General features: G+C 57.6%; 1 protein-coding gene across 1 annotated transcript; it reads left to right on the top strand.

The window, feature by feature from the left end:
* Positions 1 to 44: 44 nt before the first annotated feature.
* Positions 45 to 12,438, top strand: STK36 (serine/threonine kinase 36). Its single transcript, XM_082056869.1, has 27 exons — positions 45 to 181; positions 420 to 532; positions 1,384 to 1,524; positions 2,243 to 2,320; positions 2,742 to 2,872; positions 3,112 to 3,361; positions 3,762 to 3,855; positions 4,115 to 4,284; positions 4,508 to 4,707; positions 4,781 to 4,907; positions 5,019 to 5,162; positions 5,426 to 5,605; positions 5,826 to 5,923; positions 6,280 to 6,385; positions 6,791 to 6,932; positions 7,227 to 7,354; positions 7,964 to 8,068; positions 8,302 to 8,400; positions 8,606 to 8,700; positions 9,016 to 9,079; positions 9,284 to 9,394; positions 9,541 to 9,615; positions 10,033 to 10,204; positions 10,607 to 10,754; positions 10,970 to 11,129; positions 11,390 to 12,136; positions 12,219 to 12,438. The coding sequence occupies exons 2-27, from the start codon at positions 449 to 451 to the stop codon at positions 12,414 to 12,416; spliced, it is 4,047 nt and encodes a 1,348-aa protein (XP_081912995.1). The 5' UTR covers positions 45 to 181; positions 420 to 448; the 3' UTR covers positions 12,417 to 12,438.
* The last annotated feature ends 20 nt before the right edge of the window (positions 12,439 to 12,458 follow it).

Here is a 12,458-nt window from a genome sequence, read left to right as displayed (position 1 = left end):
GGCGTTGCTAGGCGACACCGTGGCGGCGGCGGGGCCGGGGGTGAGCGGAGCGGGGTGAGGTTTGTCCCACCCAGGCCTTGGGGCTCGTCTTGCCGTGAGGGACCAGAGGTGCAGCCGGCGAGCAGGGACAGAGCCCAGCGGGGGCTCCCGGGGGACCCCCGCCCCGGGGACCGGGCCCAGGGTGAGGCCCCGCGGGGAGGGGAGATGCCCACGGGGAGGGGAAGCCCGGCCCTTGAGATCTGGGATTGCAGAGGGTGCAGCCCTGCCTTCCCAGCGCCTTCCCAGCACCGGCACTATCCGTATGTCTGCTGGGGTTGAGGTCGATGCCCCCTGGCAGCCAGTGGCGTAGGGCAAGAGTTGGGGAGAGAGGGCAGAGCGCTTCTTGTCACTTCTTCTCACCGGCTGCTTTGCCTCGGCAGCTCAGTGGCCCCCTCCCTGAACTCCCACGATGGAGAAGTACCGTGTCCTGGAGATGATTGGCGAAGGCTCCTTCGGGCGCGTGTACAAGGGACGTCGGAAACACAGCGCTCAGGTGAGGAAAGAGACGTCGAGGGTCTGTGGTGTGGCACTGGGAACTGAATTCTGGTGGCTGTTGGGTTCTGGGGACCTGTCAGGGCTTTGAGACTCAGGACTCATTCATTTTTCTGCTGACATACCCGTCCAGCTCCTGCTGGCACAGAGTCATTCAGGTTCAAGGTACCTCAGGAGTAGTCTCCAGTCCAGCCTCTGCTTAAAACAGGGCCAGCATCAAATTCAGATCCTGTGAATCCTCAAGGACAAACACGCCACAGCCACTGCTTCACTCTACTTGGTCTGAATTGTTTTTCCTTCTGTCAAGCTGAACCTCCCCTGTGTCAGTTTCTAACCCCTGAGTGTTCAGCCCCCCCTTACTATCCTTGTGGCCTCTGCTATACCCACTCCAGCCTGTTGATGTCTTTCTGGGCCAAAAACTGGCCACAATATTGCCAACGTGGTATAAGAAGTTCAAAATAAAGGGCAATAATAACTTCCTTCCAAATCCTGCCTGTTCATACAGTCCAGGGTGCTTCCAGTGCTCCTCACTGCCAGGACACACTGCTGGCTCATGTTAGGCTTGCAGTCTACCAGGATCTCTAGGTCCTGTCCTGTGTTTCTGGCAGTTCTAGTTTTGTCTGCGCTCACTGATTAAATTTCTTTGCTTTAAATGCCAGTGTGCAAAGTACTGTGAGCACCTGTATCTATGTGCAAGGGCCTGGGGGGATCTCCAGCTCCAAGGGATCCGGTGAATAAATATCTCATTTGATGTGCTCAGCTGGAAAATGCTGAGTCCTGTTTGGGTTAAAAGCAGCCTCTGCCAGGGTGGGTAAGAGCCTGGTCTGATCCCAGCTTTGTCTGCATCGAAAGGTGGTGGCCTTAAAGTTCATCCCCAAGGTGGGGCGGTCTGAGAAGGAGCTGAAGAACCTGCAGCGGGAAATTGAGATCATGAGAGGCCTCCGTCATCCCAACATCATCCAGATGCTTGACAGCTTTGAGACCGACAAAGAGGTGAAGGCAGATGTTTTTGCTCGACTGGGGCAGAGGAACAAGAGCTGGCCCCTGCTGTGGTAGGGACCTCTTTCTGACGAGATGCTGGTGACACCCTCCCAGGGCCTGGTCAGTGTGTTTCAGAGCCCTCCAGTATGCTCTGCGTGGGGAGCCAGCACCTACCTGGGCTATGCAGGGTGCACTGGTCATATGCAGAGGTGAAGAAGCTGGGTGGGGAGGTGTGTAGTGCAAGAGGAGTGGTTTGGGATGACAGGATGAGGGTGACTCTTCAGTCACCTCATTAGTCTCTTCAGAGATGGACTTTTCACTGATTTAAACTCTCATGGAGAAAATATAAGAAGAAAGGACTGAAGGCTGTACTATGGGACATGTGCGCATGAAATAAAGTAATTGGGCAGCAGATTCAAAACAAGCTCAAGGGGGTGATTCTACCCACTGGCCTTGGAAGTACCATTCTGGGCTTGTCCTGTCCTTCCCTCTTCCCTGGTTTCTGCTGGCTGTCTGAGATAAGGACAGCCACAAGGCCTCCGGTGAGTGCCAGGCCCTTGCTGCAGCGCAGCTGTGGGGGCCCTCTCCCACCCCAGGTCCGTGCCCAACCTGATGTGCTGTGCATGATCAGACCCCAGCATCTCCTGCCCTGCTCTGTCCCGGTCCCCAGGGCATGGTGGGGATGTGGCTGGGTGAGCGCCTGATCTCACCACACTGCTCTTCCCTCCAGGTAGTGGTGGTGACTGACTATGCAGAGGGGGAGCTCTTCCAGATCCTGGAGGATGATGGAAGTTTGCCTGAGGACCAGGTGACTATCGTGGCGGTAGCCATGCAATGTTTGCTGCAGGACGGAGGGAACGGGATTTGTCTGCCTGTAGGCAGTGGTTCTCTGCTGTGGGCCAGGAGACATCAGGAGGGTGAGGGTGCCTCCAGGGCTTTACCTGGCAGAGCTTCTGATGGAGAGGGGCTGAGTTGCATTGGGGGACAGTGTGGTCCAACAGGGACTGCAGCTTCCCTGTTCTGTCTCCAAGGACCACAGCACTAGGCTGCTGCCTCGGCCATCAGCCTGCTCCAAGGAACTGCTGGTCCATGGCTGGGGCTGGTCCCTGCCCCAAAGTGGGCAGGGGCAGGAGTGGGGGTACTGGGGGGGCAAGGCCATAAGGGACCTCATGGTTGTGCCAGCTGGTGGCACCATGGGACGGAGGGTGAGGCTCCTTTGTCTCCTGCAGGTCCGGGCCATTGCTGCCCAACTGATCTCTGCTCTCTATTACCTGCACTCCCACCGTATCCTGCACCGCGACATGAAACCCCAGAACATCCTGCTGGGCAAAGATGGCGTTGTCAAGCTCTGTGACTTTGGGTAGGTGCTGGTGTCCAGCTTGTGGGGGACACTTGGCCTTGGGGCAGCCAAGGAGTGTCCTGGGTGCTGTAGAGAAGGAGGTGGGGAGTGTGGAAGGGGACCTGGATTCTGTGCATATTTAGAAGTTGAGTAAGGATGGGGGATTTGGGGCTCCGGAGTACAGAGGTGTTGGTAAACTTGTAGTGTGCTGCAATGGGTGTTTCAGCCTGAACTGACCATCTGTGCTTTGCTGTGAGCAGGTTTGCCCGTGCTATGAGCATCCACACCATGGTGTTGACCTCCATCAAGGGCACCCCACTGTACATGTCCCCTGAGCTGGTGGAGGAGCGGCCATATGACCACACAGCAGACCTGTGGTCTGTGGGCTGCATCCTATACGAGCTGTTTGTGGGCACCCCTCCTTTTTACACCAGTAGCATCTTCCAGCTCGTCAGCCTCATTGTCAAGGACCCGGTCAAATGGCCTGTGGCCATAAGCCCAGTCTTCAAGGTAAGGGTGAAGGTCCCGTCTGTGGGGTGAGATCTGTGAATGCAGTATCAGTTTTGGCCTCGCCTGCTGCCCTGGTAGGTTAATCTTAGGTTTTATGTCCCCTAACAGGGACTTCAGAACACAGAGAAGGGCTGAGATCTGGGCCTTCTGGGAGGGGGACCCTTATTATTGCTGTCTGTAAGCTGGGAAACTGAGGCTGACAGCAGAGGAGTGATTTACTGGGCTGAGAAGGGGAGTGTCTTCCTGTCTTCCCTGAGTACTAGAGCCGCTCCTTGTCCAGAGGCAGGCAGGGAACACAGCCTGTCTGGGTGCCCTTGCTAGAAGGGACTGGTGGGTACGCTGTACGCCTTGGTGGGTGCCAAGGATGTGTTGGTGACCCTGGTGCTGTGCTGCGCTTTAGAGCTTCCTGCAGGGACTACTAACGAAGGACCCTTGCCAGCGACTGTCGTGGCCAGAGCTGCTCTCTCATCCCTTTGTTGCTGGACTGGTTACTGGTGAGTACCACCTCTTTTTCCAGCACTGGCAAGGTCCATTTCCTCCTCCTACTGCCTGGAGTCTGGGATGAACACCCTGCCATGCTATTTTTACTACCCTGGCCTTTGCCTCCTTCCTCTCAACTTTCTCCAAGCACATCTAGCACCTGCCCCTGGGCTTGCTCTGCTTCCCCCGGGATTCCGCTGGATCCCAGAGCCGATCACTCTCCCTGCATCCCAAGGGAGAGCTGCTGATGAAGTTCTCCCCTGGCCTCCTCAGTGATTGATGACACAGAAGAGCATGGGATCTCAAACCCCTTCACCACCAAGCTGTCCCCAGAGCTGCAGGTCCTGAAGGAGCAGCAAGCCCATGCCATGGCCCCCAGGAGCAGTCAGTCCAGGATCCTGAGAAAGGCCCGGCAGAAGATGATTGAGGAGGCACAGAAAAAGGTGGAGGAAAGCGTGACCTTCCCCTGGCTGTGTCCCACAGTCAGGAAAAAGGAGGGGCACTGAAATGGGATCTGGGGGGAAAGACAGAAGGTACATGGGGTCAGGCTGGGGCATCAGCCACACACAAGGCAGGATGTGGGGTCCTCAGGGTGATGGGGTCTAGAGGACTCTTCTGGCTGGCTGAGTAACCCTGCCCTGGCCAAACTTCTCTGCTATCGCCCAGGGGCAACTGAAAGCGGGTGATGCATCTACAAAGAACTCTGGCAAAGGATGCCCCAGGCATAGACCCAGAGCAGCTCCTGGGAAGGCAGCCCTCATGGAGGGGGAGCCACCACCTGCCTCCAAAGAGAAGAACCCTAGTGTCCTGCAAGGAAAGAGCAGCATGGCAGAGTGGGAGTTGGAGGAGCCTCCACCTGACCCATGGTGAGGGCGGGCTGGGAGAGAAGGAAGAGAGGAAGTCAGGGTCACTCACTGACTGCGCTGTTTCCTTGGCCAGGGAGCACAGCATCACTCGAGACTATGAGCGGGAGTTTCCCGGAGGAGTGGCCCCTCTGCAGTGTGGCGCTGACAGGGCAGAGCCCCGGGGCAGGTGCAGCATCAAAACTGTGGACCTGGAGAGTGAAGTAAGAGAGTGTCTTGTGGTGAGGACAGCAGGGCCCAGTCCCCAGGGACTGGTACAGAGACCCTGAGGCAGGCAGCGTCTGTGGTACCAGCCCTCTCTTGTCCATGGCTAGGAGCTGGAGAGTGATGAGGAGTGGCAGCACCTGATCGAGGCCACAGAGCCTTCGGCCATGCAGCTGAGCACACCGCTGAGCCTCCTGAGGGACCTGGCCTTCCGGCACCGTGTCCGGGCCCGCCTGGCAGACTCTTCTCAGCAGGTGAGTGATGGCTGGCTCAGACAACTATTACTACATGGATGCCACCTTCTTCCCCAGGACTGGATCAGAAGCACTGGGAGAATCCTCAGACCAGCCAGCAAGGAGATCCTCTGCTTCTCCAGGAGCTGGAGCTGTCTTGTGCACTTAGCTTGCCATCCGCTCTCTGGCTGTACTCTGCCTGAGGAAGTGGAGGGCTGCTTTATGGGTGGTGGAGAGGACAAACCACTGCTGATCATGAGATCTTCTGGCTTCTCTGTGTCCAGGTGCTGGAAGGGATGCTGGAGGGAGCTTCCCGTCTCCGTCCCGTGCTCCATGTCGTGGGCAACCTCCTGGCTACTCGGTGTGACTCTGAGCTGCTGGGCCACTTCTGCCAAGAGCTGAATGTGCCTCTGTCCCTGCTGTGTCTAGCCAAGCAGATCCTGGAGAGTCGTAGCATCAAGCAGGTGGGTGTAGGGCTCCAGAGAAATCTGGGCTCCTTCCAGCCCTGCAGAGTGCTGGTGCTGAGGAGGCCCTGGTGTCCTGCTGGAGCTGACTCCCAGGACCAGTGCCTCTTCCAGGCCCCCGTGAGAAGGGGTAGGTCCTGGCAGGAAGGGATCCTGCCACAGTAGCATTGGGATGGCCAGCAGACAATCCTCACTTGTTGTTTCTTTCTGGATCCTGTAGCAGCCCTGGTGTATCGTGGTGCTGACAGACCTCCTCATGGTGACCAAAGTTTACTTCAGCAGTGAATGCAGCCTGGAGGAAAGTGGGCAAAAGGACAGGTAGGGAAAACCCTCTGTCTTCTGAGGTGTCTTGTGGCCACTGCAGGGACCTGGCAATAGGCAGGAGGGTGGTGTTCATACTCTGGGGCTAGAACTGTCCCCATGGGGAACCACCAGAGACTGAGGACTTCATGCCATATCTCTGTGCTCACAGAGGAGCTTTCTGTGAGTGGGACTAATTAAGGGGAAGGCACAGCTGTCTAGATTTCAGTTGTGCTGCCTGCTGGCCCTGGTTCATGGTACTGGTGTGTGCTGCCTGCCCCATTAACCAGGGCCATATAGGCCTGGCCAGATCCTGTCCTCACAGCCAGGGCTCATGTTTCTCTGCTCTCCTCTGTCCCTGCTGCCTCCTCCAGCCTGCAGACCTTCCAGGAGAGTGCCAGCTGCTTCCTAGCTCTGCTGCCAGAGCTGCTGGCTGAGCCAGCTGACAGTGAGATGAGTCTCTGCCAGCAAAGCCTCCTGGTAAGGGTGCCCCTGTCTCCCTTCTCCCCACTCCCTCCCCCAGGGACAGAAGCTGTGGGGCTGGGTGTGTGTGGCAGGCTGAAGACCCTGCTCCCAGCTGCGGGGTGCAATGCATTCTTATCAAGGCCGGCTGTCTCACCCACTGTATTTTTTGGGGGGGATCACATGCAGAAACAAGCTCTCTGAGGGGCACCTTCCCGGCTGTGTACCCCTCTCTCAGCCAGCATGCAGTCGCATGTTGGTCCTACACAGTAACCTGGCTGGAGAGGACACCTAGAGGTCCCCAAAGCTCCAGCACTTGAGTCCTTCTCCCATGTCTGCTGTCCCCTCACAGCCTCCTCTGTTGCCCTTCTCTCTCATCCCACCTTCAGTCTGCAGTAATGGCAACCCCTGTTTCTCTCCTAGTGCTTCACTGTGCTCTGTGAGAGCCTGGATGTGATGTACCCCTCTGTCTCTGCCCCCTTCTATGCCAGCCTGCAAGAGAAGCATCAGCCCCTGCTGAACAGACTCCTTCAGGGATCCATCTCAGAGCAGCCTACTCTGCGAGGTAGTGGTGGTGGCAGCTCGCCATCTCCTCCTGGGGCTTCCCCTCTCCTTACTGTGCTTGGGCTTCCTCAGAGCACTGACTGCCATTGCAGTGCTGTTGGTCAGGGGAGGTGACTGAAGCTTATCTGCCCAAACCCCGGCTAACAAGGGCTCTCCTCTTCCCTCCCTCAGTCCCATATCTCACCCTCCTTGTGTCGTAAGCCTGACTCTTCCTTTCTTGGCCTCCAACCCATCCTGCTGCCCCTCAGCATCCCTCACCCTTAGCACATGTCTCCCGAGCTCTGTCCCTGTGCAGGTACAGTGATGGAGGCCAAATCAGCCCATGACCAGAGCCCACAAGTGGCAGACCTCTTCACAGCTGCATTGGCTGCTGCCATCAGCATCCCCCTGGAGAGGAACGGCTGTCGGGAAGCCAAGCAGCAGGTCAGGCCGGTTCTCTTGGCAGGGCAAGGAGGTGTGGTCTCCACAGGGGCAGCAGTCCTTTGCAAGAGGGTCTCTTTTTCAGCAGTGGAGTAGATGGCTGTGGTCCTGTGGCTTTGGTGGCTGCTGGGCTGGTGTTTGTAGGCTGCTCCTTCTCAGTCAACAGCTGAGCTTCAGGAGTCCAAGGACTCCTAAGTCAATTAAGAGACTCATGCTTAGATCTGAATTGTGGGATGGGCTAAGTAAAGAACTAGGCAATGCAGAGAAAACATGAATTCTTATATGAAAGTGATATGGACTGTAGAAAATCTGAAATTTAATGGACAATAAATAAGAGCGGAAAAAAACCCTACAGATTTACATTTGATCCTTTAGCTCAACTCTGAGTCAACAAAGAGGGAAGCAGAGGGGGAATCTCACCTTGTTCATCTCAAGCTCTGGGGCTGTGCATCAAAGCCATGCTGGGTCATGGCAGGTGGGCATCCCATTGTGAATGCAGGCAACATGTAAGAAGCAGATGCCTTTTTCTGTTAATTTATTGCTAGCATTAAACTCCTTAAGTCTGTGAAGTGCTTCACGTGCCCTGGGTGCAAACCAGGCTGATTTCTGCAGGTCGCTCAGGAGGTTACTGAAAAGCTGATGGAGAGAGAGAGCCAGCAGCTCAGGAGGCTGCTGGGGAAACTGGAGCACCCAAGCTGCTCCTTGAACGTGCTCAAGGTAATGGCCCTGTCCATTTATCTGTCTGTCCCCACAGGTGCCTGGACTTTTGGCCTGGGGTGAGGAGCATGGGGAGGGAGGAACTGTAGGCTCAGCCTTCAATGACTCACATCTCCCTGATGTCAGTTGTTTAATAAATGAGCCCATGGTAGCCATGGGATGTGACTGAGATGGGCCAGGTCAGTGTGTCCCTGTCCTCGGGCTGGTATGCATCTCTCCCCTCTGCCTTGTAGATCCTCTATGCTGGCTGCCATGCCAGCCCAAGCCTGTGCCAGCACCTGGGAAGGAGCCAACGACTGTGGGGTTCCCTCATACAGCTCTTGAAGGGCAAGGTAGGACTGACTGCAGCCCCGATGTTGCGGTAGGAGTGTGGACAAGCAGGACACATTCCTCTGAGTGCTGCTTAGACCAGGCTGGGGAATGTATGGGGAGAAAAGTTTGGAGAAGCTTAGTTTGGAGAGTGCAGGTCTCCTCCAGGGCCCAGAAACATCCCCTCTCAGTCTTGCTGTTCTCTTGTGACTCTTGCTCCCTTGGCAGGTCCCCATGGTGGAGGTGGCCCAGAGGGCAGCCTGCGAGGCCTCTCTGTACCTGCTGGCCCTGCTCACCCTGCAGCTCCAGGCCTCCCCTCCCAGGTAAGGACCTGCTTTCACTCATGGGTGGGAGAGGAACATGGCCTGAACAGCCCTTTGCCCTCCACCCAGCTCAGAGCTGGGCTCCTGCCTCCACTGATGCCTCTGCTCCAGACACATCGGCAGAGTGCTGGGCACCGTGGGTGGATGCTGGGGATGTGGTGAGGAGCCAGTGTGGACAAGGAGGTGCTGTGAACCAGAGTTCGCTCCTCCTGCAAGGTGGCTGCTTCCCAGCCCTGGGGGTATTTGCATGTTGCTGGTCTGTGGGATGTGGAGCTGTGGGAACACAGCGTCTCTCCCCTGGTCCCTGTGTTTCAGGCTTGAGGAGATGGTTAGTCTGGCCATGGATCTCATCGCCCAGTCTCCTGTTGTCTCCCTTGTGGTAAGTCTGCCCACTCTGCCAGAGCCACCACTGAAAGTCCTGCAGAGCCTTATGTCCCATTTGGGTCCTACCGTTGCTTGCTCAGGGTGGGACAGGGGCAGGCACAGCCTGGCTGTCCTTGTCCTGAGCTGAGGGATGGAGAGTCAGCATTGAGTGGGCAGATGGGAAAGTTCCAAAAGTGCTGAGCTCTCCCTGCTCCCACAGGGTGCTGCAGCATTCCTCTTGACACAGCTCAGTCAGCAAGGGGTAGCTTTGGAGCTCAGGGGAGAAGATGTCCTACTGGCAGTGACAAATGTGCTGACAGCACCTGCTGAGGTATGGAATGGGGACAGAGGAGTGGGGGAGCCAGGCTGTCACCCCACTGTGGAGGTGTGCAAATCTGAGCTCAGAATGGTGCAGGTGTGGTGCTGCTGGCCTCAGAGCCAGCACGTAGTCTCAGCCCATCCTTCACTTTCTTACAGCTGCAGCTCCCACCACCAATGGGTGCCGGTCTCTACGATGGGCTCTTCTTCCTCCTGCTGAAGCTCCTTGCCCAGGTATCAGTCTGCCCATCTCCCTTTGCCTGGTCCCTGCCAAAAGGTTTGGGGGCAGAAAGGCCTGAATGTGGATCAGTAATGGAGGCTGAGGTAAACCAGGGAATTGGGCAGCTTTGGCTGAGCTGTGCAATCTCATGAAAGTCACCTCATGTCCCTGGGTTGTCTTTGAAGCTCTGGAGTGTTGGTGCGAGAATAGTGGGCAGGGAGTTCATGGACACATTGGAGTGAGAGAGGGCAGAGGTGCCCTGGGACTGGCACCGTCAGCAGGCGCAGCAGGGCTGCCAGCCACCCCTTCTTCCCCCGAGCCATGTCCATCCAGCCCTGGCCTTCTGAGAACCATGGGGCTGGCAGAGCTGTGAACCCTGGGGAGCCTTGGGGGACGATGAAGCCCTCTGACATCTGCCTCTCCACCTCTAGGAGGATGTGACCATGAAGCAGGGATTTGCTGCCTCAGAGCTGTGGAGTGTGGTGTGGCACCGTGTTGCTGCAGTGCTTCATGTGGGCAGTGACAGGGCACTGCTGGATGGAGAATCCCCAGGGGCAGCTCACCTCACGGTGGAGCCAGACTGGAACCTCCTCTCCCCTCAAGGTAGGAGCTGCAGGACTGCAGGGCAACTGCTCTGCACCCTGCTCCACATCCTGCCCTCAGACTTGCCCACATGTCTGGCCCCATCCATACCCTGTCCCTGAGGCCAGAGGGCTCAGGGGGCTTTTCTTGAGGGTTGCTGTTGTCCTCCATGGAGGTGGGGCTGGGCTGGCCCATGCTGTGGCCAGACAGCAGCAGCTCAGCTGAGCTGGTTGTGAAGGAGCAAGAAAGGGTGTCTGTACTGCAGGGAACATTGACCCTGGCAGGTGTGACTGCTGTAGGTGGAGATTGGTCTAGTTTTGGGCAGGGAAGCACAGAAGCAACCCTGGAGCAGCCCCAAGACAGTACAAGAAGACAAAAGAGAGACTTTTCAGCCTTCCCTAGCTTTGCCCCTCTGCTGTGCAGGCACCCTGCTCTTCCTCAGCCTGGCCCTCGTCATCTTCACTCGTGAGTCCCACTGGTGCCTGCTTCAGCTCACCCAGTCCCATGGTGTCTTCATGGTGACACTGAAGAAGCTGCTGTCCCCTGGCTTCCTGGCATGCCTGACACAGACGTGAGTTGTGGGGAGCTAAAGGCAGGCAGAGTTCAGACTCTGAACAGGGCTTGGACATGAGCATGCAGAGGGCTGAGAAGTTCCTGACCTTGGACTTGCAGGGCACAGCTCACCTGCAGAGCCTGTCCTTAGTGGCTGGCATGGGGAATGCTCTCTGCCTCTTGCCCTGATGTTTTACCTCTGTATTAAGACCTCTCTCTCTCTAACAAATTCAGGCAAGCAGGAGAGCATGGGGACCCTGACCTTGTCCCAGCTGTGGTGATCCAGGCCTGCCAGCTCCTCTGTTTCCCTTTTGCCCTGTCTGTGGATGGAGACACCTTAGCATTGGTCATGGAGGCTGTGAGAGATGCCCAGATCCCTGCCCAACTGCTGCAGGTACACTCTTGGCCCTGCATTTCTTTTCCCCCCATACTGTGGAGACACCTCTCCACATGCAGCCCACCATGACACCACTTCACACCATGCTGGTGGCTTCCGCCGTGCAGGGATGTTACTTGGGTGCCATGGAGCCCCCTGAGTGGCTTGGCCAGCGGCTGAGTGCTGCACCAACCTGCTGGCAGTCTTCAACCGCTGCTTGACTTGGCCCACACATGAGGGCAGCACTCTCAATGCTGCTCTCTCTCCTTTCTCCTTAGGTCTGCTCTCGCCATCTGCCCTTCTCATACACCGAGCTCCCCATCAGCCTCTTGTGCCACCTCGTTGTGTCTGATGAGCAGGTCATAGACCAAATGGTGAGGGAAGCTGCCACCTCGGAGCACATTGTTGCCTTCTTGATGTCTGCCTTGTTTTCAGACAGCCTCATGCTCACAACTGACCTCCTGTCTCTCTTGACCCATGTGGCCCGGGCCTGTCCAGAGCACCTGCTCTTTCTCCAGAGGATCCTGAGGGGCTCAGATGTGGCCGACCAGCCACTGACCCACCTACTTGGCCACCAGCAACCCTCAATACGGGCCAAAACCTGCAAGCTGCTGGGCAACCTGCTTCAACATGGCCATGGCTTTCTCCAGGCGCTGCAGAACCAGCTGGGCTTGCTGGAGAGCCTTCTGGAGTGCCTGGTGGACCAGGAAGAGAGTGTGCGCAGAGCAGCTAGCTTTGCAGTGGGCAACGCCGCCTACCACCAGTCCTTCTCAGCCGGGGTGCTGGGCAGGGCTGTGCCCGGGCTGATGCAGCTGTTGAGCGATGTGCAGGCCAGGACACGCTGCAATGCGGCCTTAGCTCTGGGCAACCTGGGCCAGCACTGGGCAGAGCTGGGGGACCTGCTGATGGAGAGCAGGGTCCCCCACGTCCTGCTGGAGGTGGCCTGCCGGGACCCGCGGGAGAGCGTGCGGGAGGGAGCCCTCATCGCGCTGCGGGGCCTCAGCCAGCGCCCCGGGATACAGCAGGTACTGCGTCGGGACCTGATGGCGCTGTGGGGACATGGGGCCAGGCTAGTGGGTGACTCCTGTCCCTGTCTTTGCTCCGCAGGTCCTGCTCTCCCTCAGAGCCACGGAGAAGCTGGCCACACTGGCCAGTGGTGACTTGCAGCCCGCTGCTGGTCACAGGCCACGGCTACCTTCTGCCCGGCACTGCCAGAAGCTCCTGCACCTCCTCACAGCTCCAGCGGCGCCGGGGACGGCCCCGGCCCTCCGGGAGTCCGGCAAGGCTGATCCGCACCTGCGCTGAAGGCTGCCGCCTGGGCTCGGCCTGATGCTGCCATCAGCAGGA

The sequence above is a fragment of the Streptopelia decaocto genome (genome assembly GCF_964273445.1).
Source record: "Streptopelia decaocto genome assembly, chromosome: 6".
Lineage (NCBI taxonomy): Eukaryota > Metazoa > Chordata > Aves > Columbiformes > Columbidae > Streptopelia > Streptopelia decaocto.
Note: the sequence above shows the minus strand (reverse complement) of the source record. Positions and strands in the feature narration are given on the sequence as shown.